The sequence below is a fragment of the Seriola aureovittata genome, chromosome 6, assembly GCF_021018895.1.
Source record: "Seriola aureovittata isolate HTS-2021-v1 ecotype China chromosome 6, ASM2101889v1, whole genome shotgun sequence".
Lineage (NCBI taxonomy): Eukaryota > Metazoa > Chordata > Actinopteri > Carangiformes > Carangidae > Seriola > Seriola aureovittata.
This window is the reverse complement of record NC_079369.1, coordinates 18,816,553-18,842,974: the sequence shown is the minus strand read 5'-3', so window position 1 is coordinate 18,842,974 and position 26,422 is coordinate 18,816,553. Positions and strand designations below refer to the sequence as shown.

General features: G+C 41.4%; 3 protein-coding genes across 5 annotated transcripts in view; 2 read left to right on the top strand and 1 right to left on the bottom strand.

The window, feature by feature from the left end:
• Nucleotides 1–10,171, top strand: part of ano8b (anoctamin 8b) — a 37,041-nt gene extending 26,870 nt beyond the window's left edge. For all 3 annotated transcript variants that reach the window (XM_056378828.1, XM_056378826.1, XM_056378827.1), the window contains 7 exons: nt 1,456–1,703; nt 2,120–2,279; nt 2,425–2,829; nt 3,999–4,190; nt 4,556–4,687; nt 5,464–5,574; nt 5,997–10,171. In XM_056378828.1, the coding sequence (XP_056234803.1) occupies nt 1,456–1,703; nt 2,120–2,279; nt 2,425–2,829; nt 3,999–4,190; nt 4,556–4,687; nt 5,464–5,574; nt 5,997–6,761 (2,013 nt within the window). In that variant the 3' untranslated portion in view covers nt 6,762–10,171. The remainder of the gene's footprint in view (nt 1–1,455; nt 1,704–2,119; nt 2,280–2,424; nt 2,830–3,998; nt 4,191–4,555; nt 4,688–5,463; nt 5,575–5,996) is intronic.
• A 162-nt stretch (nt 10,172–10,333) lies between these two features.
• dda1 (DET1 and DDB1 associated 1) lies at nt 10,334–14,187 on the bottom strand. The gene is made up of 5 exons (XM_056379486.1): nt 13,862–14,187; nt 13,205–13,285; nt 12,954–13,005; nt 12,685–12,746; nt 10,334–12,485 (listed from the first exon to the last, which is right to left on the bottom strand). Exons 1-5 carry the CDS (start codon nt 13,868–13,870, stop codon nt 12,381–12,383), a joined length of 309 nt encoding a protein of 102 aa, XP_056235461.1. The 5' UTR covers nt 13,871–14,187; the 3' UTR covers nt 10,334–12,380.
• Nucleotides 14,188–16,141: 1,954 nt separating this feature from the next.
• abhd8b (abhydrolase domain containing 8b) lies at nt 16,142–26,331 on the top strand. The gene is made up of 5 exons (XM_056378791.1): nt 16,142–16,624; nt 20,413–21,219; nt 21,331–21,501; nt 21,960–22,176; nt 23,337–26,331. Exons 2-5 carry the CDS (start codon nt 20,423–20,425, stop codon nt 23,619–23,621), a joined length of 1,470 nt encoding a protein of 489 aa, XP_056234766.1. The 5' UTR covers nt 16,142–16,624; nt 20,413–20,422; the 3' UTR covers nt 23,622–26,331.
• The last annotated feature ends 91 nt before the right edge of the window (nt 26,332–26,422 follow it).

The window sequence follows — 26,422 nt, the reverse complement described above, 5'->3', positions numbered from 1 at the left end:
TTTGAGTAGGTTTCTTTTGCTTTTCCGTTTTCATTGACATGGTTATATGGGGGTCAATGTGTATTTTTTTATTTTTATTGGTCTTTTCCTTCCACGCAGTGGGAAGGTGTGAATTTTTTGATACAACTCTCACCACTCATTCCTCAATTTCTCACTCAGTCTGTCAGTTTCTGCGCCACTCTCCGCCGGAGTGCCACCTCACTCAGCTCGTCGTAATGTGTTAGCATCACCCGACTTCATTGTTTTCCCAAGTCTGAGTACCGACCGATACAGCCCTGCTTCTGCAAATATTTGTCAAAGTATATTTACTTTTTTGCTAAGTCAATCGGTCCACTTACTAAAGAACTGCATGAATACGCAGGAGTAAAATAACCTTAAAAAAATACAGGCAGACATGACTTTTCTTGGATCCAGTTAATCTTCATAATGTAAATAAATTGCTGCCTCTGAAGTAAGAATAACCTGGCTAAATCATTGCAAAAACACTGAAATGTCTGAAATGAAAACCATCTGGTGTTGTCAGCTTGATTCTGCCAGTGTCTGACTCTGACATATCTGTGCTGACTGTTCCAGTAGGTAGCCGTGGGAGAACAGCAACTCCTTCTCTCCATTTCCGAGGTCTCCCATCATTGACTGAAAATAACATTGTGTCCATGTCCTTGTCAGGAATTCATTGTGGTTTTGCGTTTGCATTCTGTGCATCAGCATTATTTGACTTGGGGGCAATTGCTTTTAGATTAAAGGATTGTAAGGTTTGTGATGCAGTTCTTTAAATTTTTCAGAGTTAAAGGATATGTCTGGTGTTCTGTTTTTTTTGGGTCAAAATGTCTCTCAGCTCTGACAGTATTTTACATGTTGTGTACGGCCCAACACTATAAAAATAGACCCAATTTTTAATAAACTGGAATACCCTTTAAGCATATTGGTGCTTCCTAAAGTCTGTCATTTGAAGTGTATCTGTCCTTCGAGGTTATGAGTATTATTGAAAGGCCTTCGATGTCCATGTTCATCAGTCATCATCTTCAATTCAACACATTGAAAGCATTGAAGCCATTGAAACAGTGAATTAGATGGAGCATGAAACTGCAGCTGCACTGCTCCCTCTTGGTTCTTTTATACATATCACACCTGTGGACACATCCCAGTCAAGACATTTTTAATGCACTGGGAAACGTTCAGCAGCAGTTTTCTGTCTGAAGTGATTTGCCTGTGGATAAAGTCTGCATATATACTTTTGTTTTGATTGATTTGTTCTATAACAGTGTGTCCCACTGCTCTCTCAGCCTATGATCATATCCTCTCTTCTGTCCCGCTGGTCTTCTTTCTGCCCCCTCCACCTTCCTCTCACCCATTGCACCTGAAACTGTTTGCATTTTTTTTCCAGGGAAGCGTTTCTTTCGAATGCTCTGGATTATTCGCTCACTGTGGCAGCTCATTTCTGTCCGTTCTTGTCAGATGCTGGCCACTCTGCTCATCATACGCCAGTTCCTTCAAAATGTGAAGGAGGTGCTGCAGCCTTACCTGTATGAGCGCCACAAGCTGGGAGAGCTTACACTGCGAGCTGTGTGGGACCTGCTGCTCTCGGTGCTGCTAAAATACGCCCGACTGGCAGCTGGGAAAGCCCAGATCTCTCCCACTGACCAGGCCATGCCAGGACCTGGACTGAGGGGCACCAGGCCCGGGGTGGGGCATCCAGAAAGAAGGTGAAACACATTATTAAAACTCTGTTTCAATTAATAAATGCAGTAAACATACACTTTAGTAAAATATGTATGTGCACTAGAGTAAGTATTAACATTTGGATGTCAAAAACAAGTGAAATTAATCCTTTGATGATGCAATTTGCAGCATGCTTTTAGAGAAGCGATCAGTGTGATGAGCGATGACATTTATGTGTTTGCAGTTGTCACTTACACCAACACTCAGAGTATTAGTCACTACAAACAGACGTGGTTGAGTTCAAATAAAAAGCCACTTAATCTGTCTCTGCCTTTGTCTGTCTATTTGCATGCAGTTGTGATTGATGCTGATCAGACACTGAGTAAATAGACCATCAGGGAACCTCTGTGAGCAGTAAATGTACACGTTGACGTCTGTTGGTCTCTTCAACTCCTCTCAGGGAGAAGAAGTGTTTAAACGGGGGATGCGGGGTGCCTGATGAAGACGAGCGAGGTGAGAGGGACGAGGCTGACAGTGGGAGGTTCAGTGAAGGAGAGACGGAGGAGGAAAGTCTGATCGACTGTGGTCTGAAGCTGAGGAAAGTCAGCTTCATAGAGAAGGTACAATACAGTGTGATAACATAAATGTGTTAATCTGCTTATACTGTAGCACTTTTATCATTTGTTTTAAAAAAAAAAAGGTGCTATGCAATCAGAGTAACAGTTGTTATTAGTAGTAATGGTAGTTGCTGATGATGTTGCTCAGGTGGACAGAAGGCCAGTCTGCAGTGGGCCCCCCATGGACAACAGTTTCCTGGAGGAGGGGAGCCCCACTATGGTGGAAAAAGGAATGGACCCTGCCTCTGTGTTTGAAATGTGTGACGACGATGATGATAATGGCATCCATGATGTGAAGGAGTCCGGTGGGGGAGGGACAGGGGCGGCCGAGGGAGTCAATGCTGCTGCCGTTTCTGCTGCAGCTGCCGCCGGCACCGCTCCGCTGCCCTCTGGGTCTGAGAGCAGCACGTCGCTGCGACACAGAAGAAGAGGCCGGAGCACTGAGAGACCCGAGCCTAAAACGAAAAGGGAATCATGGATGGACCCACCTGAAGAGAGAGAGAGCAACACGCTCACTCAGGCTGAGATGGAGAGCTGCATGCAGACTTATGCTGTAAGAAGGCCCGGATACTTCACTTCATCTGTAAACTGTGCACAGAGTTTTAAAGGGTGATACTTTGTATCCTTTGAAACCATTTGAAGATAAATTCCAGTATTTTTGAAGCTGGGTGTTATCCTCATATTTTAGTCTATTATGACTATTAGTCATGGAAACAGGTTACTCATCACCTCTGTTGCAGACATTTGAGAAGCGCAGTCTTTAATTAATTAAAATTATGTTAATTGGTTTACAGAGGCTCCCACGTATTTCTAAAAAACTTCAGTTGTACCAAACTGGCAGGCAAAGGAAACTGCACAATGTGTACCCTGTCATTTTAAAAAGTGAGTGAGCCACGACTTTGCACTACTGTAAACAAACCACTGTGTGTGGAAGAATAAGGCAGCTAGCAAGTTGACCAGGAAGTAGATCCGCTTTTCTTTGACATTCATAGCAACAGGTAGAAGGACTAGTCCCTGTGTTTCATTATGGTCTGATTCAAAAAATGATTTGTCTTCAGGTAGATTATTAGGAAAGCTGATTGACTTTTGATGATTGATTGTTGAATCCTTCTTTCCAAAATCTCTAAAATGGATGAGTAGAAATTTTCATTACTATTAATTTTCATTATTATTCATAATAGATAAAAGCATGAGAAAAACATCCAGCCTGACAGAATTTGACTTAGTTTTTTCATGAAACTAAGTTCGTGAAGATTTCCTCTGTAGAATCTGCCACATAATATAGTCTTTACATGAATCATCATCTACAGTTGCAGATGGTTTAGGTTCAAGTCAGAATAGATTGGAAGTGGTTGTAAAATCTTGTATAATAGTAGGTAAACAACTTGGCCATACATGTTGCCAGATGGAGATCACTTGACTGAGTCATCATACTTACTGTAGGTCAGCACTGCAACATGAATCCATCACAGTCCCTCAGCCTTCACAGTTACACGACACCTCACAAGTGCCAAGAGTGTAAACTGAATAACGCTGTCTTATGTTACAAAAAATCATAACTGACTATATGACATATGACTATGTGGTTGTTTAGTACTACTGCACATTGATTTACTGTACAGAAACGCAGTCTTGTCTTCTAGCTGGCAAATACTAGCATTCAGTATATACAGTATGTACTGGGTAGAGCTTTAGTGTAATGATCCATTTTGTCCCTCTCAGGACACCTTCCAGGACTACCAAGAGATGTTTGTCCAGTTCGGATACGTGGTGCTCTTCTCCTCAGCCTTCCCTCTGGCTGCCATGTGCGCTCTCATCAACAACATCATCGAGATCCGCAGCGATGCCTTTAAGCTCTGCACTGGTCTGCAGAGGCCCTTTGGACTCAGAGTGGAGAGCATCGGCCAGTGGCAGGTTAGGGAAACCCACTGTGAAAGTTAACATGAGCTCATGGGATTTTTCTGCCTTTCCTGGAAGTTGACTGAATTCATTTTCACCCAAATAGTATTTGATACTGACAGATGCACAAAAACTGGCTTTGAAGGTTAAAGAGAGTCGATGCTCGTGTAAACAGCACTAACGTTAACTACAGTATGTAACAATGGCATGAAATCAATTCAGTCAATCTACTGATTTAATCGGTTAAATTGCTGCTAATATCTAATGACAAAAATTTAACTGAACTTAATTAAATGATTCTCTGTTCTCAGCAAAGCATAAAGCCATTTCTAAGAAACAGCAGAGCTGAAATCGGTTCTTTTTTTTTTCCTCTTGTTCAGACTGCAATGGAAGCCATGGGCCTGATTGCCATCATAGTGAATTGTTACCTGATTGGTCAGTGTGGTCAGCTACAGCGTCTCTTCCCGTGGCTCAGCCCTGAGATGGCCATCATCTCTATCGTCATCCTCGAGGTTCGTTCCCTGCGAGTCGCTCTGAAGTGCTTAGAGCAGTGCTTTTCCAAACTTTTTCTCTGGACACCAGCATTTCCAAGTCACCCGTTTTCTTATGACCCAGCACAAAATTACTGTTAAAATGTGCGTGGTGTTTAAACTGCAAACACACATGAACGTCCACCCATTTTACACAGAAACATGTTGTTACTCTGTTAATTACAGAACACATCATCCTGTGATCCAGAAGATTTTAAACAAATATTTTACAGGAAGATGTGGTGGTCGATCAATACTATATACATCTATCAAATGTCTAGTGTGTTGTGTGCTTATGGTAAATACAGTATGTGCTGTTAGAGCATAACTGAGCATTCCAGCTTCTCTTATTGTGGGGTCATCTATAGACACCCGAACCAAAAGGTGTCTTACATCAACTATTTCTTCAAGTGACTGAAAATAGCACAAGAGAAATACTGTTGAAACCCCAACAAAAATAATGTGCATGAAATATACAACTCTCCATGTTTCTTCCACTACTTTTAACATATTTTGGAACTTGTTCTGTCAGCTGTGCAGCTGTATATATTAAGGAAAAGCCTACAGCTCTGTCTTGGCCTGGTAAAGACGTCAGGCCCAGCAGAAGGAGAATTTCACGGCTCAAATGTTGTTTTGCAGGAATTAGTTCAAGTAACATCCCCCGGAAAAAGTATTCTGAAGCACTGTGATCTGTTTCTGACTGGGATTGAACTTTCACGTAGTCATTGTTTTGTTTTTATCTCTCTGTCTGTCTGCAGCACTTTGCCATTCTCCTGAAGTACATCATTCATGTGGCCATACCTGACATTCCTACCTGGGTCAGAGAGGAAATGGCTAAACTGGACTATCAGCGCAGGGAGGCCTTTAAGGTAAATTTTGAGACCATGTGAGAAAGTTTAATTTGAGAGGAATAAAGTTGAAGAGCTTTTCAGGCAGTTTGAACAAGCCCTCAGAAGACTCCATCTGTACTGTAATATAATAAAAAATCTATAGCCAGCTTGTGAGCCAAACTTTCTGCTGGAGACATGCTGTGCTGCAGCACTGCAGCTTTCTTTCTGGAGATTATTTGCTTGTCTTACACTTCAGGTGATATTTTAGCAACAACACTTTTGAGAAATACACATAGAACATGGAAAAGAGATTAAGCTGTAGTGGACCCTGCAGCACCGATGCAAGGTTCTTTCTGTAGTAAGGGATCTGTTAGATGGTAGCACTGCAGTATGGTAATGGTTAGTTGGCTTACTGCTGATTCTAGTAAATACATTGTGGGAATGTTTCCCTTCCTCTGCAGAAGCATGAGCGGCAGGCACAGCAGCATTACCAACAGCTGCAGAGGAGGAAGAGGGAGGAGGAGGAGAGGCAGAGGCAGGCGGAGCATATGGCCCGCAGGGAAAGGGAGCGGGACGAAAGCAAGGGTGACTCCTCTGGGGATCACCACCACGACAAAAGTCATGGCAGCAAATCACGCCCCGGGGGAGGAGGAGGAGGGGGTAGCGGGTCAGACAAACCCAAGAGGCCCAGCTCTCTGCTGGCCAACAATAATGTGATGAAGCTGAAACAGATCATCCCACTGCAGAGCAAGTTCTCCTCAGGTGGCGCCCGCTCCCCGCAGTCGCCCACTGGCAATGAGCCGAAGCTGCCCGGGTTCCTGAGCTTCAAATTCCTCAAGTCACCTGAGAATAAGAAGGAAGGTGCTGCGGTTTCAGCGGCTGCCGCTGCAGCCTCTAATGCCACGGCAACAGCCTCCTCCTCATCATCATCATCATCATCATCTTCATCTTCATCATCAGGTAGCAGCTCTCAGGAGCGTTCTCAGTCACCCAGCAAAGCCTTCAACCCTGGGAAACTGTTTAACTTTGGGAAATCTGAGGGAGGGACATGTGTGAACGGGGCTCCGCTGCCCAGATCTGGGGAAGGATCGTCATCACAGACATCAGAAAGACAACCTTCCAGGTCTGACTTGAACGGCGTTCCGGACGAGATCCCCTCGCCTGGAGGGGAAGAGTCTGAGAACGGACATTCAACAGACTTGGACACGGCCGGCTCTAAAGTGTAGTAGCTCCAGAGAACAAACTTGTCTTTGGTTACATCTCAACTGAAGAAGTGATGTGTTTACTGTGAGGAAAGGCCTGACCTACCCTCTGTATTGTCGTAGGCCATGTGTAGAAGTACTTGAAGCAGAGAGAGGAAAAGATGAAACTGATGAGAGATGACCGTTGTTTTGGTTTGCTTTTTTGCTGAGAGACAAAAAACAGGCTTTATAAGAAAGAAGTAAGCCTTCCTATTATGACCGGATAAAACACAAACACACACACACACACACACACACACACACACACACACTCCCTTACACACACACACAAACATACAAATCTTTCCTTGTCTGCAATACATGAAGAAATGCATGAGCTGCGTTTCTAATATTTTTAAGCCTTTAAAGCAGAGAGCTGTGTTTCTTGATTTCTTCTAGTCAGAAATTGTAAGCGTCTCAGTGGCCTCCCACTAAGGACATAACAGTTTGTTGTGGAGGATAAAGATTTTAAAAACTAATACAGTGGTAAGAAAGGATCACCGATTGTACATCAAATTACTACTGAGAGTGTTCTTTAGCTGTCACAACACAAGTGATCATTAGATACTGTCTCATTTTTAACCGTGAGGAATTCTTGGGCCCCTCACTTTTGTATTGAAGTGGAAAAATGGAAAAGCAATATCAATCAGTGTTATAATTATCCTTATCAATCATCACACAATGCCCCCCCCCCCTTTAATAAGCATCCCTGATATATCACCAGCTTTATTTTTCAAAGCAGAGGTGATGTCTGAGCTTTGTACACTTCCTCCCGCCCTGCGCCAGACTCCGATTTGTGCAAAAAGAAAGTAACGAGCTTACAAAATCAAGCTGTTACACACCAGTATTCTTCCCGAGAGAGCAAGCGGAAGAGAGACAAGAAAAAGCAAAAAATAAATGAATAAATAAAACTAGAAGTAGACGAGGATGATTTTGAAAAAGTGGCGCATGGAGACCTGTTGAGTGCTGTTCTCCATCCAAGCCCGCAGAGCACCTTGTAAACACAGATGGTGCTCCATTCCACACACTCGAACCAGACTTGGCAAACGAGCGCAGAGTTAAAGAGGTAACATTTGCACTAAACCCTGACGCCCTGCATAGAAACGTATCCTCTCTCTGCAGGAGAGAGAGAGAGCCGACACCAGCCTGCCTCATAACATTATGCAAAAGCTGGATTGTTTGTTTTCCTCCTTCCACACAGTACATGTTATCTCCTCACCATGTCCCTGCTCTCAGCAACTGTGGGATTTTCCAAAATATTCAAATGAGGCTTTTTTTAAAAAACAAAAAACAAAACAATAGTTGCTCTTATTTATGTTGAGCTCCATATCTTTTTTATACGCACCATTTGCTGATGATTGAGATTTCCTTTTTTAACCAAAGTGTTATTTTTTCGGATTATACTCTTATCCCGAGATGTGAGTCCGTATATTCTGTTAATCATGTACTTCAGCGCTGTTTATGAAAAATATGTTCCTCAAGTAAGCCCATCATCATCATCATTATCATCATCATCATCATCAGCATCAGCATCAGCATCATCTGCCATTAACCCGTGATTCACTTCTTGCAGGGCCTCCAGAAGGTGGCGCCACAGTTTACCTGCACAGAAAAGTGTGTCGTTAAACCACTTATCTCAATTCACTATTGACTATTAACCCATAAAATCAGTGTCTTGTTATCAGTGTACAGCAGGGGCAGTGAGATTAGAGCGTCTGGCTGCAGTAGAAGAGCTCTTTGAAAGGGAAATGCATTATGGGGTCTCATAAGATAAAGTACACAGTGAGAAATAGTTTCAGAGGCCGTTGCACTGTAGGGTGAGAGACAGGAACATTAACTATGCATTCCCACACCATCACCTCTGGCAAGGATTTTGGCAATAAGATGTAGGAGACTTACATGTAATACTATAAGTCTAGACTAACCCCCCCCCCACCCGCAGCACCAATTCCTCCTGCATTATCCCCAGCCAGACTCTATGCATCTTTTCTTTGTATCTCCTTAGTTTTCACCGTCAGTGACAGCTCTCTCAGCCCCATCCTGTCTCATATTTAACGTGAGGAATCTCCCCCTGACACCCAGTTAAGAATAATAACAAGAATCTCATCCATCTAGCGCTTTGTGTTTACACAATCTGACGATTCTAGGGAGCTTCAAACAGGTTTGTATATTCTGTTGCTCCTTTCATGTGTCTATAAAAACTTCACAGTGCGTGAAGTCCACCTTTCAGTCACATGCATAAAGAAAATACAAAAACATACTTCCGCAGAGAGACAAAAAGATCTTACTGACATCAAATGCAATAAGGAAGTAGGACATTTGTGTGGTCAAAGTATCATTTTGCTGGCTATCTACAGTACGTTCTTTTTTTATATTAGGAAGTCTTGTTCATTATACATGTAAAATGAGAAGTGCAAGACTGGGAGAAATGTAAGATCTTCAGTGTCTTTGTGTATCATTCTCACAGGCTGGTCATTGTTAAAAAGGAAAGTTCACAGCAGAACAACGGCATAGCAGAGATGGAGATGGTACAGCGTAGCTGAGCACTGTCTCATCTAACCCTTTTTTTCTTGCAGCATTTGGATTTCAGGGATGAATGACGCCATGATGCAATAGAGTCTGTTCATCATCATTTGAAAGTTTTTGTCGAAAGAATTAGAGGTAACCGGAGAGAGAGGGCAGAGATAAGGGCATTTGCTGACACTGACATATCACAGTGGAGTTTAGGTCATGCCTCCATGTATGTAGTTCCTCCTTATTCAGGGAAAACTTGCAACTTCGTAGAGTAGAAATGGATACCATTAACCAACTTATCACTACTTTCATCCTTGCACTCTTGGCAGCAGCAACAAATTTTGCATATTGTTACAATGGAGGTCTTTAAATAAGCATTAATTGAAGTAAAGTAACAGATGTTGAATCGTTTTGGGTTTCATTGAAAACTTAATCCCATGCCAGTGACAACACCATCACCGTTCTCCTGGGCCAAGCACAGGCGTCCCTCTCATAAGGACTCATCAGCTGTCTTTAATTCACGATCACAGCAGCAACAGTTCTTTTAGGAGTTTAGGCTTATTGTATCTACACTTCCAAGTCAGTCTAATGGGATATCAGTGGAAAGGACTGAGTGAATTTAGTAAATGTACTGTCTTCTGGACTTCAGGTGAGACTCTCACCCCAGCTACATTAAAACCTGACCCTAACCTCAAAGTTTAAGATAAGTCATCGTCATGGAAGCCTCACTTGCTGAACATCATTTGCTCTTCCAATGTACCACTGTACAAAAAATCTTTTAAAGAAAAATACTGGGAAATGGGACTATTTATTTCTTTTAATTTATTTTGTCATATTTTTGTAAGACCTGAAAAATAGTTAATAAAACTATTTGAAATGCATTTTGTGTTGACTGACTTTTTCCTGCAAAACTATCAGTGTGGTTTTTTTTTTTCACCCGCACAAATTATTAACCTCAAGATTTACAGAATCTCCTGAAGTCAAAGAGTTGAGAAATATAATGAATAATATATCATGTATTTAAAGTACCACATCACAAAAACCCAGTTTCAGTCCAGTTTTATTTCAGCAAAGCTAAAAAGAACATGTCTTATCTAACACACATGAGATGGGGCAAGGCTTAGGGTGTAGTACAACAGTCTATCTGAGCAGAAGCATAACACGGTTTTACGCTTCGAAAACAGACAGGGTATTTACACTGTAGTTAGGAAGATGACTGACCACACTGTCAACCCACGCTGCAGCATCCACCGGTAAAAGGACAGGAAGGACAGGAGGCTTTGAATTGACTCTGATGGGCAGTGGTAAGAACATTTAATAAAAAGCTTTATTCAGTGTTGTACAGTATATGACACCAATACAAACTGAATCTCTGGAACAAGGCAGGATGGCGACTGCACTTTGCTGTGCATGCTTATTGTGCATTCTATGGCTGAAAATATAACACCACTTTAAACCCCCGTGTGTTCATCTAAGCCAGCTCTCAGACAAAAACCATGCGGGGCTGTCACAAAGACAGGGCGAACAGTACAGCTATCCCGGGCCCTGAGCTGGGGGAGCAAAAGGGTCCGAACCATGACGACAGGTTGTAAGGCCTCTAGGCTAATACCTTCCACAGTCATACCAGATAACACCACAACCCCAGCACCCCTTAAGTTTTACTACTGGTCCAGGAATATAAAACCCAGCCGTGAAAACATTAACATGCAAGGCAAGATAACATCCACTGGACACGGGGCTCTTGTCTTTTCCTTCACAAGGGTGATTTTCTATTGTATCCACAGGCATGTAATATTTTACAAAAAGGCAGACACAAAGATATTCCATTGGATAAACTAATTCTTGTATTGGTAATTATTTACACACAAGGTATTCTTTTTCCCTTTTCCATACATTACTATACATATTTTGCTTCATTATCTGTGCTGTTTCCAAGTTGTGCAACTGAAAATCCAACAATATGATTAACATTTTCATAGTTGGATGTAACTTTTTCCTTCTTTTTCTTTTACATCCTTTGATGACAGAGAAGCTAAAACTCAAGGCCAAACCCTTTCTTACTAGCTTCGATTGGCCAGATGGTGGTGCTAGATGTAAAAATATATCTCAGAGACACCAACACAACATTAATCCTACAAGCACAAGTCCCAGAATAGAATGAAGATATGCATATTCACCACACACACACACATCTAAGGGGAAGAGTTGCTTCTACTTTGTGCTGTTCTTCACAGTGCATTGTTGGTTCTGTTGATTCAAACAGTGGAGAAATGTTGCAATGCCCCCATGTGGTTGCAGAGTGGGCAGTGAAACTGAGAGGGCGGGCACTGTGGCTGGCAGGAAGCTCATTGCCATACATAAACAATAATAGTTATAATAAAATTAAAACAGTAACAAAATGTTATCTCTGCACAAATCAGGACAGACTCTCCAGGAGACAGAAGGCTACACAAGTCATGTACCAGTTATGAGACTGATTATAAGGGTAGTGTCTGACTTTATCTGTCAAGTCCATCTCTGATCTTAAATCTACTCTGACAACTATTCACTCACCTCATACACATGCACAGTACAGCACACAATAAACACACACACTCACAGCTCAGCATGCATACAAACATATACACGTACACTAACCCACCCAGGGAATAGCCAATATTAATTAAAAGACACCAGTATAAAGTTCCCTCCCTGGTGATGGTTCTGTCAATGTCAGTGACTAACGCTGACTTTGAGATGTTTTCATGCACTCAATCTTTTCACCATTAATGACTGCTTTGTTGATAGGAATTTCCCTAATTTCTTATGAGTGACACTTAATTTCATGACAGGAAAGGCATCCTGCCACAGTACAGAATGGTCAGAAGTCTCTATTCGGGTGGGGATTATCTTTTGTTTTTGGTAGTTTCTGTTGGCTATACCCTGTATACGCAAACACACACACATTCTCTCTCTCTCTCTCACACACACACACACTCTCTCACACACACACACGCGCACGCGCGCACACACACACACACACACACACACACACACACACACACACACACACACACACACACACACACACACACACACACACACACACACTTATGAGTCCTCATTCATCTCTTGGCTATCTGTCCTGGCGATCTTCCTTGGGGGTGCTGGGCTGTCGCCCTCACCTTGTTCCTGTTCCCTTTTTTTTGCTGCATTCTGTTTGACACGAAGGATTATACATCAGTCAGTAAAAATTACAGTTTCTTTTTAATAACATTCAAGCTACTAAAGACCAAAGATTAATCATTGTATTATGAGGCTCATAATAAACAGACCTGAAAAAGACTCAGAGAATGACAGTCAATAAATGAAGCTAGACTTAGGAAATTAACTCAAAAGAAATGCACATGCTCACCTTTTTGTCCCACTGCTGATGGAGGTAACGCAGTAGGATGTTGGTCTTCTCTGTTACAATAACTGTAGAGCAAGCACAGCCCGCATATTACTGACAAATTATGTTTAAAGCTCATCAGTTTACCGCACAGTCAAAACCACAGAATGATGTATTTGTTGAAAATACATCAGTGACTAACCACAACAACGGCTTCTGTTAATAACAGCTGACTGTCCTTTTAATATTTATGATTATTCTATCAAACTATTTACCGTGAGATTGGTACTTACTCTGTTCAGAGGGGTATTCACGTGTTGGAAGGTACACAGAGGGCCTCCGATTCTGCAACAGCAGAGGAAAGAGAGGTTACAAATTGCAGCTGTGCATTCTACTTATGCACTGTTTTTGTCTATTTACTTAGGGAATTATCACATCATTTTTGATCTTGATATATGAGCACTGCTACACATCTACTCTATAACAAATATTCGGTGGGATTAATGACAGTCTGAGGAAATAAAGATTATCATAGGCTACTTACAGATGCTTTACAAACAGAGTCTGCATGAAACCTGCTGAAGTTGGTCTTATTATAGACAGGAAGTCCTTTCAAGAAATCCGCCTGTGGGAAGAGGGTGAGGTTTACCAAATGACTTATCTTTCATCTTGCATGTAATGCGACCGTAAAGACTACAAGCCCACACCGTCTCTCTATCTGCCCTCCACAGAGATTCTACTGTCAACAAACGGACTGTTGTTATTCACCTGTGGCATTTCTTTACCACAGTGTAAGTGTCAAGAGTGTCATCTAATACAGACGTTAGATAGACGGAGGTGTCCCTGCAAATGTCTGTGGATTCCAAATAACATTGACTGGGTTGGTGCTGGGCGTTCCCTCATCTTAACAACCCCTGCACACCAACGGGCCTGCTGCTCCCCCTGTAACGTCCCCGGTAACCTCCAGTTAATGGAGGTGATGATATCTGATAGAGTGTCCAGCAAGTGGTTTTAAATTAGCGAGTCGGGGCTGAGCACAAAGCGATGCCGGCTTGGCCGTGGTAAATGAATGCCAACAGGAGGAGCAGGTGTGGCTAGCAGCTAACTGTTACTTAGCAAGCTAGCTGTTATATGTCCTCTGAGAAGTGTAGAGCAGCTTATTGAGTTAACGTTAGAAATGTGGTGTGTGTGGAATAAGTACCTTCTCCATGATAATGGTAGAAACGTCGAAACGCCGACTTGCGGGCTTGGCTTGGTGTCTGTTGTGCTGGACGTGATGGCAGGCAGTGTGAGTATGTTACAGTTAGCCGCGCTAGCTTACTGGCTAGTTAACTGAGGTTAACTGTCCTATCGGCTCCTCTTGGCAAACAAGACAACGAACTTCACGCACAAGTTGTTTCCATTCTAGATCCCAGTGTTCATGAAAAAAAAGATAACACAATCAGAATAAATAACCCAAGCTGTCATGGCATGAGTTAGCAAAGCTAGTTAGACAGGACTCCTTCAGCTAGCATGATGGTAGCGATGCTTTCTAGGCCACGCCCCGGGAGCGTCCATTGGTGTACCATTACACCCACGTGGTAGCAGCTCGACCAGAGAGCCAATCATTAAACAGAATTTAGACTAGGTAATCTGCTGTGCACATGATGAGCTTCATTATAAAAAACATCAGCAGCTACTGATCCATACGTATATTGGTCTTTATCTGAACACGGTGAAGCCGATGGTAAAGTTAACAAGGCTTCTTCTATTCAATTCAATTTTATTCTATTCTATTCTATTCTATTCTATTCTATTCTAATCCAACTATACAAGAATGAAATTGAAAAAAAAAGACAATTTCTCTGAGGCTCAGGGAATAAAAATCCAGTGTAAAAATAATATAAGACAAAACATAAACCATCAAGGTAGTATGAAATATTCTGTCAAAAATGCAGTTGGATACAATTATCCTTTTTTTGTTTTGTTCTCAGAATAAGATAATGACACATTCTGTATTTTTAACTTAGTAGGTCATCTGGTGAGTTTACCACATTATGAGATGTTTATATCTGTGAATAGATATGCTAGGTCAGGTTCTGAAAGAGAATTGCAGTCAAACTCCATACACCAATTCAGTATTATATTGCCTAAACCCGGAGATCCATTGTTATTTAACACACATCACGTTTTAGTTTTACTTAAAGAGATCATCTCCTGACATGTTTTAAGACAAATCAAAATTATCTCTTAGAATAATAATTTGTGTACAATCTTTTTTTTTTTAACAATAACGTTCAATTACAGAGATAAAAATTCTTAATATTACATTTACTTGATTGTCCTCATTTAAAGAATATAGAATCTATGCACTGGCAAATACTGTTGCACACCGTTCTCAATGTACAGTATGTGCAAAAGCAGATCACATTTTTGAGCAGAGGGGGACTTTAAAGCCACACAATCTTTATGTCTTTTTTTGTGACTCTACTCTTAATTTCCACTATTTTCAGCTCTCTCACGCTACGACACATAGTATTATTGATATCAATATATCATAGTTTATTTCGATCACAGTATCTAGATAAACTTTGGGATGAACCTTAATGTGCCGCAGCTGGAGGGAGGCATAAACAATACAGTAACTGGCTTGTGGGTTTTCCTGGGTCTTGATTTCTGTAGTCTGCCCCCACCTCACCCTGGCACCTGCATCCTTGGACTCCTAACAAGTAGCTACCTAGCAACAACAGCCATGGCAACTGCCACAGCACCAGCTCCTTATGACACCGGAGAACGGAATGCTAAAATAAGATGGAGAGAGTCTGGGCATGCTTATGGAGAGGATTCAAGTAAAACAGGTTATAGACTATATTTTAAAGAATACAAGTTTGAATAATCACAAGTTGTTTTTTGTCCTACTACTAATCACTATGTTTTCCAAATCAGTGTTGCAAAATGCACCTTAATTTGTAAGCAATTGCTGAAACAATGAAATGAGTAAAACTACCTGCAGAAACTTTTTCAAGCAGATAAGTGAGAAACCAACATTGGTGGTAAAAGCAACTATTAAGATTATGAACCAGATTTAATCCCACTTAATGGCTTTATTGATGGTTAATACATAATTTATTCATGCTTTATAGATAGTTATAAACAATTGATAACTTTTGGGTTGTCACATTGTGGAAAATCCTCCTCAAGCATATCTTTGCTTGTCTTTTCATTGTCTTAACTAATTCATTAGAGCTATAGATGTTACATTAAAAAGCTGTTTCACAATAATCTATCAGAAGTTGTAGCCTACATTATGTCCAGCAGGCCATAATAGTTATATTATACATAATTAGCCTATTGTGAACTATGAACTCAAAGGGCCAAAAAAAAAAAAAAAAACAAAGTTTCATGGTGGAGTTTTTTTTTTTACAACTTGGCAACCCAAAAGTGATCTATAAAGCTTACAATTATTTATTAACCGTTAATAAAGCCATTAATTACAGCTCATTGGGATACCCTTTACTCTAACCTTTTGTTGTTGTTTTAATTTATTTATTTATTTAATTACTACTTAACGCAGGTTATTTTTTTCCATGAACGTATCCACTGGTTGTCTCGCGTCACATGGCAGCAGGGGGCAGCTCTTCACACCCGCAAACTGCACCACAATTGACGGATTGAAAACACCCTGACATCCTGCTGAGCTCCGGTGCGTCTCCTCCGGGCTGTCACCGTCACTGTGTCCCCTACGTGGAACCGGACAGCTGGAGCATGCAGACATGCGGGTCTTCCTCTGAAGCACAGGCAGATATGCTGTCAGTAGGCTGGCAGTGGCCGCCATGTGGAGGCCACCTAAAGGACAACAGAATCCAGATAAATTAGATTATTGGATTGACTGCAACAGATTATAGCTCTCCTGCTTCCTCGATGCTTCATAAGAAAACCACATCAATTTGACTATATTTCACGCGGGGTTTTCAGGAATATAAAGGTAAGTATTTTACTTAACTGTCCCATATTTTAGTTTTTTCTTGTACTGTGATTGTTTTGATCACCATAGCTCGTGCACTCTGGCAGCAGGCGCAAGGAGGTCGCTGCTTTCAGCTAAGACAAACAGGTTATTTAGTCTGTTTAGTGTCAAATTCTACAATTGACTTTTATTTTCCAATAATCTAAACTAAACTAAAGAGGAAAACATTCTGGCACTTGCCTCATTTGCTGCTTTAGACGACAGTGAGTGGCCTATTCAACTCGCTTTTATTGTCATTGAATAGATGGGGCCATGAGCTTCACCTGCGTTGCCAGGTAAAATAGGTTTTATCCCACTAAAATCAGCAACAAGCCTATTGTTGTTGGCCTTGACGAGCTACTGTTAATTTCCTTTTTGCTCAAATTGATGTCAGATCATCATACGTCGATATGTCGATGTTTTTGTCTAATCCATTCAGTTTTGCACAACATTTCTCAAATGACTCAAAATGTGTTTTGAGAATTTTGAATAAATTCCGTTGTGCAGAACATGCTCTAATCACCTAATCAATCGACAAACTTTGGCTAAATTCCCAATAAATTATTATCTAATTTAAAGCTGTAGTGTTTTTCACTACTTCTGTCTATATCTCTTGTCTTCTACAAAGCAACATCAAGACAGTGATGATTTATATGTCTAAAGGTGTGTGTCAAAAAATGCCATAACTCTAGTTCTAACATGCTGCATTTTTTTCCATGCAGTTCTTAAGAAAGGTGTTTGTTACAGGTAAATAGATACTATTCATTGATGAAATGATGGTATACCAGCAAGGAAGTGCAGTAGCTAAGTCAAACATACTCTTAATTTTAATGTTCAGTGACAAATAATTTAGCAGGCCGGGATCTATCAACAGCGAAGCTACAGCACTGTAGTTGTTTTTAATCTCCATGACAGTCTCTGCTCTGCTTTTCTGGGCATCAGTCCCTACTGTGATTGTGTCTGACACACGTGAATCATTATATAACAGCCTCCTGCAGCCGCTGACAACAGAGGCCATGCAGAGAATGCAACAGGAAGCAGACTCACAGATAGGGGTGATGGCAGCAGTGCATCGTACAGGATGTCTGAATGGATGTCATTTCATGGAGGAACACCCACACAATTATGAAACATATCTCTGGGATATTGCTGAAGGATAAAATAATACTTTCTATAAGTAACATTTTATTCAGTTAGTTCGGGGCTCATGATCGGTTGTTGTCACTTCAGTCATTAAACCAGCCTGATAAGTGAAGACTGAATGGGAAGCTCTGAGGTGCCCTTAAACAAGGCATTTAACACTGCTCCAGTGGCCAACAGAGGAAACACTAGAAGTGCTTCCAGGTATTACTAGTTACTTCCAAGTGACTAGTAATACCTTCAAAAGGTGCAACTTAAAAAGAGTCCCTGTTTGCGGAGCCCCCAGTTTTGTATGTGATGTGTTCTGGATTTGTAATGGAGGGGTTTGATAACTACTATCATAGATCTGTTGAAAGACAAGTGTATTCCACCCCACTGGATGAATTATGATGTGCAATATTACAAGTGGGACAAGCATTCATTGGACATTTTATGTGGTTCTGTTGCAGAGTCTTTTGCTCTGTGATTGGCCAGCCTGCAAGCATTTCTTAGCATCTTACCATAACACCATCTCTGCTCCTGCTTCTCTGCTCCTGCATATTAAATAATATATGCAGACTAGAATAAAATGGGAGGGTGCTGAAAAACTGATGTATGACATTCATGTCAGAGCAGAGTCTCATTATACAACACCATCTCTGTATTAGGGCACTGTCATAAAGAATCAGTCTGTTTTCAAGTTGATTATAATATTTGAAGCTTATGAGGGTATTACAGCACTTTAATAGTGAGAGGGAGTGGCTGGATGGATGAGAGCTTTTAGTGAAAGACAAAGGGTTTTCAACTGGTTTAGACCACATTAATAAAACATACATATTTAAGCATGCCAATGTTTTAAATGGTAAGGGAAACTATGAATCACAGTATCACTAAATAGTGTTAAACAGGACAGAAAAAAAAAGAATTGCATATATAACAGGTCACACCTTGTGCCTGGATAATGGATGCCTTTTGACGCAAGAGCAATATTAGAGATGAATGTGTCGTCCCCAGTGATATTAAAACGGCCTACTCGGCCTCCTTCAGTCAGTAAACATACAGCACTGCACAGCACTGCTGTTTGGATAGAGGATGTGCAAGTATAAGCAGAAAGGGCATGAGAATAGCCAGCAAAGCAGGAACGCTGTATTACATTGTGTCCATAATCCCCAGATGAAAGCAGTGGCTGATGGGCTGCAAGTACAGAAAAAGATGCAACAAATCACACAGAGGGTAAAACTGTTGCCGTACAGTGTCACTGTTGTCACCGAGAGATAGACAGATTGTGTTGTGTGGACAGGGAGTATAATCCCCTCCAGCAGGGGGGGGGGGGGGGGGGGGGGGGTTAACAGGAAGGTAGGATAATGCCACCAGCAGAGAGACTTGCAGACCCTGCCGGGCTGCTCTGCTGTTGTCATGGCTGGTAATCAACTAACAAGCATTATGTAGTCTCATCCATTCCTTGGATATGAACCTGTCTAATTGTAAATTGGTCATTCTTTTTCAAAAAGAAGCAGTTTGCAGTAGATGGTTGTTACAGGATAATTATTATCAAATCATTCTCGATGTGCACGTTTGGCATTTCTCCACAATTCTCACACATGAACACTTCAGTGACGAAGATTTGACTGACAGTGTGGCAGTGTGTGCTGCTGCAGAGTGATCACATGACGGGCAGCTTTAACTCACAGAGCTATTACTGGTCCCCGTCTATAAATACTCCCAAAGGCCGCACTGAGGGACGATGCTGCTCCGTTACGTCTGACAGAAAGTCGCAAGGGTTTAAATTGTAATTAGACGCCAGATTGTAAAGGCACAAGAACTTGTTTACCTCTCCGTGTGGTTAAGGTTCCCTGATGCACATTTGATGTAGAGACCTAAAGTTCTTCTGAATAATTACATGTACAAGAACAATGTGATGAATTATATATTGAGTGATGCTCTTTTTTTAAGTTAGCGTACAGTGTACATAAAGGTGCAGCTTTTATCCCAGCAACAGTGTTACCAGAGAATTGAAACGAAGACATGCACAATTTGAACTTTAAATATTCTTAGCAGGCTCTATTAAACCAACATATTCACAAATTCTGATATACATTAATTATGTTTTTGTTTTTTTACCATCTCTAGTGTTCATCAAAAAGTTGGTGTGTTTGCTTTTCTTTAGGTTGTCTTCTCTTTTGTTTAATCTGCATTAGCTTTAACCTTTAAAATACATGTTTCATGTTGACTTCTTTTGATATGAAGCATTCAAGTTGCATTTTAAACATCACAAGTATTGAATAAATACATTTTGATATTATTATATATGTGATAAGCCAGTATTGGTCAATACTAACAGACCCTAGATATACTGTATCTGACTAAATTAATAAATAAACACACACTTCACCTGATCTGTTGATGTGCAAATGTTTTCAAAACCTGATTCAAAGTTAATAATGAACAGAAATGGAGTTTATTCATTTAGCTCGTCTTCATGGCTCCACGTACGATATTTTACCAGCTGTTAAAGTTAAATAGAGCACTTGCTTGTAAGAGTGCGTCCTTTTATAATTTATGTGCCTTTGGTTTTCTGTGACCTTGTCTAACTCACGTTTGCAAGATTGTGCTGACTTATGTGTGTTTTTACATGAATGTATTCCCTCCAGCCTGGCAGCCATGCTGACCAGCTTTATAGAAGGCCTTCTCTGCTGCCTGACCTCAAAGTCTGCCAACGTTGTGGTTCCCGTAGAAACCTCCGAACCTGCCGATGGCTACGAGTTTGTGGAGGTGAAACCAGGCCGCGTCCTGCGGGTTCGACATATCATTCCTGACCGGGCGGTAGTGGAGGAACCCACCGGGCAAGGTGGGAGCGTCAGCTGCAAACGAAAGATCACAGTATATCGTAATGGACAGTTATTCATTGAGAACCTGGGCGACAGGGCGAGTGCAGAGCTGAAAAACTGTCCGAATGGAGAGACAGAACCTAACAGCACTGTAGAGGTTGAACTTACAGACTGTGGTAACTCCTCACCGCCCGTCAGCATCCCTGAGGGCAGGTCAGACTCCATCACGGCTGGAAACAATGGAGCAACTCAAACAGGAGCAGGGGGAGAGGCACCTGCTGCTGGACAAACTGACCAGTCCCAGCAACCCAGGAAGCGCAGGCGGAAGCCCAAGCGTACGGTGGTGATCGACTGTGAGAGGAAGATATCATCCTGTAAAGGGACGCACACAGATGTGGCTCTGTTCTTCATCCATGGAGTGGGAGGCTCACTGGACATCTGGGGGAGCCAGTTGGACTTCTTTTCTCGGCTGGGCTACGAGGTGATCGCCCCGGACCTGGCAGGTCACGGAGCCAGCTCAGCACCACAGATAGCCGCAGCGTACACTTTCTATGCCCTGGCTGAGGATATGAGACTAATCTTCAAGAGATATGCACGCAAGAGGAATATTCTCATAGGACATTCTTATGGGTACATTTAAGATCACAGTACATTCTAATTAAAGGACCACAAAACAAATAGCTAGGATTAGCTTGTTTCTGCCGGCCTATCCTGTAACAGCCTTCTGTTCCGCTTCCACAGTGTGTCGTTCTGCACGTTCCTGGCACATGAGTATCCAGAGCAGATCCACAAGATGGTGATGATCAACGGAGGTGGTCCCACAGCTTTGGAGCCCAGCCTCTGCTCCATCTTCAACCTGCCCACCTGTGTGCTTCACTGCCTCTCCCCGCTGCTGGCCTGGAGCTTTCTCAAGTAAGACAGACTGCAACAGAACAGCAACAGAGACAAGATGACAACTTTTACCTGCCAAAAATAGTTGCATTTTTCATTTTTCATTCAAAAATTATGATCCGTCTCTTGGCTGATCAAATAATTTAATGTAAAACTCACTAGATCGTCTAATTGATTGTTTTGTTACAAATACAGAATGGATATAGATAGAATGTAACTTAAAGCTGCCACAGGTAACTTTCTTGGATTAGCATTAATTTAGAAGTGATGAAAATAAATAATTGGATTTGGTGGACACAAAGGATAAAAGCATGATAAACATGGTAGAAGACAGAGGCATCTTTGTGTTTTTGGCCACACACAGTACCAGATACTGTGTGTGTTTATTTCACCCACAGTTTGATGTCATCAGAATTTTCTTTTTTTTTATTTTAGAAATTTGTAATTCAGGTTAATCTCCTCTGCTCTGTCCCCTGCAGGGCTGGATTTGCTCGGCAGGGTGCCAAGGAGAAGCAGCTGCTGAAAGAGAACAATGCCTTCAACGTGTCGTCCTTTGTGCTGCGCGCCATGATGAGCGGGCAGTACTGGCCCGAGGGGGACGAGGTCTACCATGCTGAGCTCACAGTGCCCATCCTGCTGGTTCATGGCATGCACGACAAGTTTGTTCCTGTTGAAGAAGACCAGCGCATGGCAGAGGTAAAGGGGCTTCTTCAGCCGCCTAAGCTCCGGATCCAAACTGACCCAACTAAAAACACTAATGTCTTAGAATGAGGCAGACGTTTGGTTACAGTGGCCTGAGAGAATCAGATGGTCATAATTAGACACAAAATAGTCAAAAAACAGTAGTCATTTTTGTAGGGATGATAAGAAATTAACATCAAAACGGATCCAAGATATAATTTTATTTCCAGACGGTTTAGGCCCTGAAGAACCGTATAGGATAAGCTCCTCTCTTTCTCTGTTTACTTGTCTGTCTCCTGACAGATTATCTTCTAAGACATTAACAACCACTGCTTTGGTCAACAATTGTCAATAAGGGGCGTCGAGTAGCTCAGTTGGTTGAGCATCTGCCCCATGTGCAGAGGCTAAGGTCCTCGCTGCAGTTGGCCCCGGTTCCCGCATCCGTCAGCTCTTTGCTGCATTTCATTCCCCCTCTCTCTGCCTCCTCATTTGCTGTCTCTCTCTACTGCACTGTCAATAAAGGCATAAAAGGCCCCAAAAAATAATTAAAAAACCCCCCAAAAAAACAATTATCAATAATAAAGTATAAAAGTGCCAGTTTATAAAAGTAAAACAAAATAAAATCCCCCCCCATGGGCTAACACACTTACCACATGCATGCAAAGCATAATGTTCCTTTTTTTGAGTCCAACAAGGGATTTTTGTTGCATGTAATTTCCCATCTCCCTCTCTCTGTGTTTCCTTTCTGTCTCTTGACTGTAGAAAATTAAGTAAAGGAAAAAATGTCCCAAAAAAATGTAGCTACAGGGTTAAAACAATGAAAAACGACCCAGGCTTCAGGGGCTGCTGCGTAAAGTCACAGAAGACAAAAGACTCCAGACTTGTTCCCTTTACTGAACAACTTAACATGCCTTCCTCTAAAATTATAGGGGTTCCTCCCAAACTGACTTGACAAGCTATACTAACTTAGAACTTAATATCCTCCTGCTACATTAGTACCTCAGTGGCATGATAATTAGACAAAAATGTTTTTTTTCACTTTATTATACTATGTAAATGGCGGGGGAAAAAAATCAGAGATGTGGGCAGTGATTCAGAGGTCTGGCACCAAGCCGTTGCTTTGGCACAAAATATAAAGTGTTTTGTGTATGACTTGTGTATTAATTCAACTTCAGATCCTCCTATTGGCCTTCCTGAAGCTGCTGGAGGACGGCAGTCACATGGTCATGATGGAGTGTCCCGAGGCTGTCAACACACTCTTGCATGAGTTTATCCTCTGGGAGCCAGCCGCCCCTCCACCGCCAAAGAAAGAGTCCAAAGCACGACCAGAGACTGCCAAAGCCCAATCTGACGACACCAAGGCATCGTCTGAGCCCGGAAAGGTCCGACCTGCAACTGCCAGGCAAACCTCATCAAACGGTGGTGCGGAGGAAAAGCCAGACAGCAAGGCCAAAAAATGACTGAAGATTAAAGCTGACTGAGATTAAAGCTGAAACTTCCAGTGGTTCTTACACTAAATCATGGCTGGCTGTGCATTTTGTATCACCTGGGGAACTGAGCTGGTTGGAGCTGTTGAGCCTGATGATGAAAGGCGCCAGTTTATCTGAAATGGTCCAGCTAAAGGTTGGACTTAATGGAAGTGCGACACTACAGGGAGCTCAAATCTGATTCCAGTTATGTCAGCTACAAAGCTGAAGGACAGAGGAAAAGGAGCTCCAATAATGTAATGAGACAAAGATGGTCCATTCGTCAGTGCACGGCTCCCTGTCCCACATACAGCAGGGAACATATGGTTGTGCCTTGAAGTGATGTGTGGTGATGATGTTAGGGTGGGCGGAGCAAGAGACGGGGTTTGGTAATATACAGCCAGGAGGGCGAGGGGGGAAAAAAAAATAGTTGTCAAAGCGGCAAACGTGGTTGAATTTGACGTCTGAGGAGAAAGTCAAGACGCGTCTGCTGCTACACAGACCGGTACATTTTTTTAAAAGGATGACACTTGAATGCCTGGTCTGACATCTGCCATTCCCAAAACTTGGAAAAGCAAATGAAAAAAAAAACCAACTGGTTGGTGTGACACATGCTTTAGGTTGACTGCCTGTTTCGCTGCTCTGTGTAAAGCAACAGCAGAACCTAAACTTTATCAAAACTAGCAGGATGGTTAATAAGCCTCATGTATTCGTCTCCTTGAGGTTCAATATCAAAACCAAGTGACACACTTAGCTGGCTGTGAAATGTTGATGTGTGTGTGTGTGTGTGTGTGTGTGTGTGTGTGTGTCAGGGGATGTTTCTCAGCTAGCTTTTCCATTGCACATAATGATAAATTGCACACCTCACCTTTTTAGGGATGAGTTTTAAAATGACAAAATGAAATTGTCATGTTACAGAAAATAGCATTGAAAACTAATGCAGACATTTATTGATTATTTTATTTTATCTTTAAATTCTTCAACACCTGTTAGAAGTGAGCCAGGAGCATTAGAAGCTTACAAGATGTAAGTAGCCTTACATCCGACTCATTGGAGGGATTTACGTAGCTGCCACTAGTAACAGAGCAAACAGGAACGGGTGTTTTTTTTTGTTTTGTTTTTGTGGGTGATCACGTTGTGACTTGTCAAGCTGAAAAAGTAAAGAATGATCAGGCATTGATGAGGACGGAAGTGAAAGTAAATGTGCTACTTCCTAGAATTCAGGGAAATGTGTGTTCAGTGAAGTGTAGCCCTGCTAAATTTAGCAGTAGTTGAGGCTCAGCAATGAATCATAACTTTATTAAACAGAATGAGCCAAAGATTTTGCACAAATCAAATGTACATAGTGATGTTAAGTGCATAAGAAGAAGGTTTGTATTGCGATGCATCAGGAATGTGCGAACGCAGGATTTAAAAGTCCACATGAACTGCACCCAAGCTGACACTACAAAGTTTACTCAAAAACATTCACTATTTTTTTAATCTAGCCATGTGCTTTAATATTTTTGATAATTAAAATCCCCACTACAACAAGAAGTCACTGACACCTATTAACTTTGCAGTGTTAGAGAGAACTTGTTTTAATGGTTCCTATAGCTCCCACAGAGAATATCATGTATGCAGCAATATACCATAATTATATGATAAACCCGGGACACAGTCCGTCTAAAGATTTGCCCTCATAATAAATTTTTGATTTGTATGTGAATGATGAACTTCACTAAACTGCAATGATCTTTTTTACCTTGAGAAGTAGTAAGTGTAGTAAATATATTAGTCTATGAGTATGAAAACTGTATTTTGTTACATCTACAGTATTGTTGAGTCCAGCGTTTGCACATGAGAGGCCAAGAGTTAGGCTGAGGAGAAGTGTTCCCATGCAGTACATTGACTGCATCAGTGTATCATAACGCTCTGTATCTATTTACAGTTTATTATGAACATCTGTGACTGTTTTTTCGACCACTGCAAAAGCGCGTGTATGTCTTTAGATGAGCTGACATGCTCTCAGTACTTCAGTGGTTCAGGTATTTGTAACATTTACAAAACTTCTCTGAGCCTCCAACATAGAAAACTCAGAAGATGTGGATGAAGCACAGATTTCATTGTCTTCTCTCAGTTCATTGTATTTGATGTTTGTTTTTTTTTTATACATAGAATGTACTTTTTATACATTGTACTTTGATTTGTGATGGATATTTAGATTGACAAGAAACTGTAGCAGGGAATTCACTGAGCTCTGACCAGAGAAATGCAACAGGCTGTTCGCTTGTGACTTTCCTGAACTGAAGAAAACTGTCCATTTTATATCGTGTGTGTCTTAAATTTTGTAACTGTTTGCCTTTGACAATGATTACATAAAAGAACTGCTGATTTAGAAATGTTCAATTTATCAGAGTAAATTATTATATGTTGTGAATTTTCAATAGTTTTGCTGTGTGTGTGTGTTTTTTTTATACCTTCTTCTAGTGACTGTTCTTAGGGGGTTTGCTGAATGTGAACCCTCTTTTTCAGAAACAGCCTTCTTGACACAGGGAGTAGTAAGTTATTCACTAAGTCCCCCCAGATATTTCTTGGTGAATGCGTCAGACAGGAAACTCTTTGTTCTCTCCTTTATAAACTTTAGGTTACAGTTGTCCCACATGTCATGTCTTCTGATGAGCACAGATGTGAATTGAGAGTAAGATGTTGCTGATGATTAAGACCCAGTTTAGTCATCAAAGTAAAATATAGAACAAAAATTGTTGCTTGACCGATGAGAAGCAAAACTTCAAAATGACAATGGTTAATAACTA

What these genes read in the sequence shown, in the direction of transcription:
- dda1 (XM_056379486.1), bottom strand. An exon ending in ACTCTGTTTGTAAAGCATCT is followed by an intron (nt 13,006 to 13,204) that starts GTAAGTAGCCTA and finishes CTGCTGTTGCAG; the next exon opens with AATCGGAGGCCCTCTGTGTA. An exon ending in ATCAGCAGTGGGACAAAAAG is followed by an intron (nt 12,486 to 12,684) that starts GTGAGCATGTGC and finishes CGTGTCAAACAG; the next exon opens with AATGCAGCAAAAAAAAGGGA.
- abhd8b (XM_056378791.1), top strand. Translation starts at nt 20,423, where the DNA reads ATGCTGACCAGCTTTATAGAAGGCCTTCTCTGCTGCCTGACCTCAAAG. An exon ending in CTCATAGGACATTCTTATGG is followed by an intron (nt 21,220 to 21,330) that starts GTACATTTAAGA and finishes CCGCTTCCACAG; the next exon opens with TGTGTCGTTCTGCACGTTCC. An exon ending in CTGGCCTGGAGCTTTCTCAA is followed by an intron (nt 21,502 to 21,959) that starts GTAAGACAGACT and finishes TGTCCCCTGCAG; the next exon opens with GGCTGGATTTGCTCGGCAGG.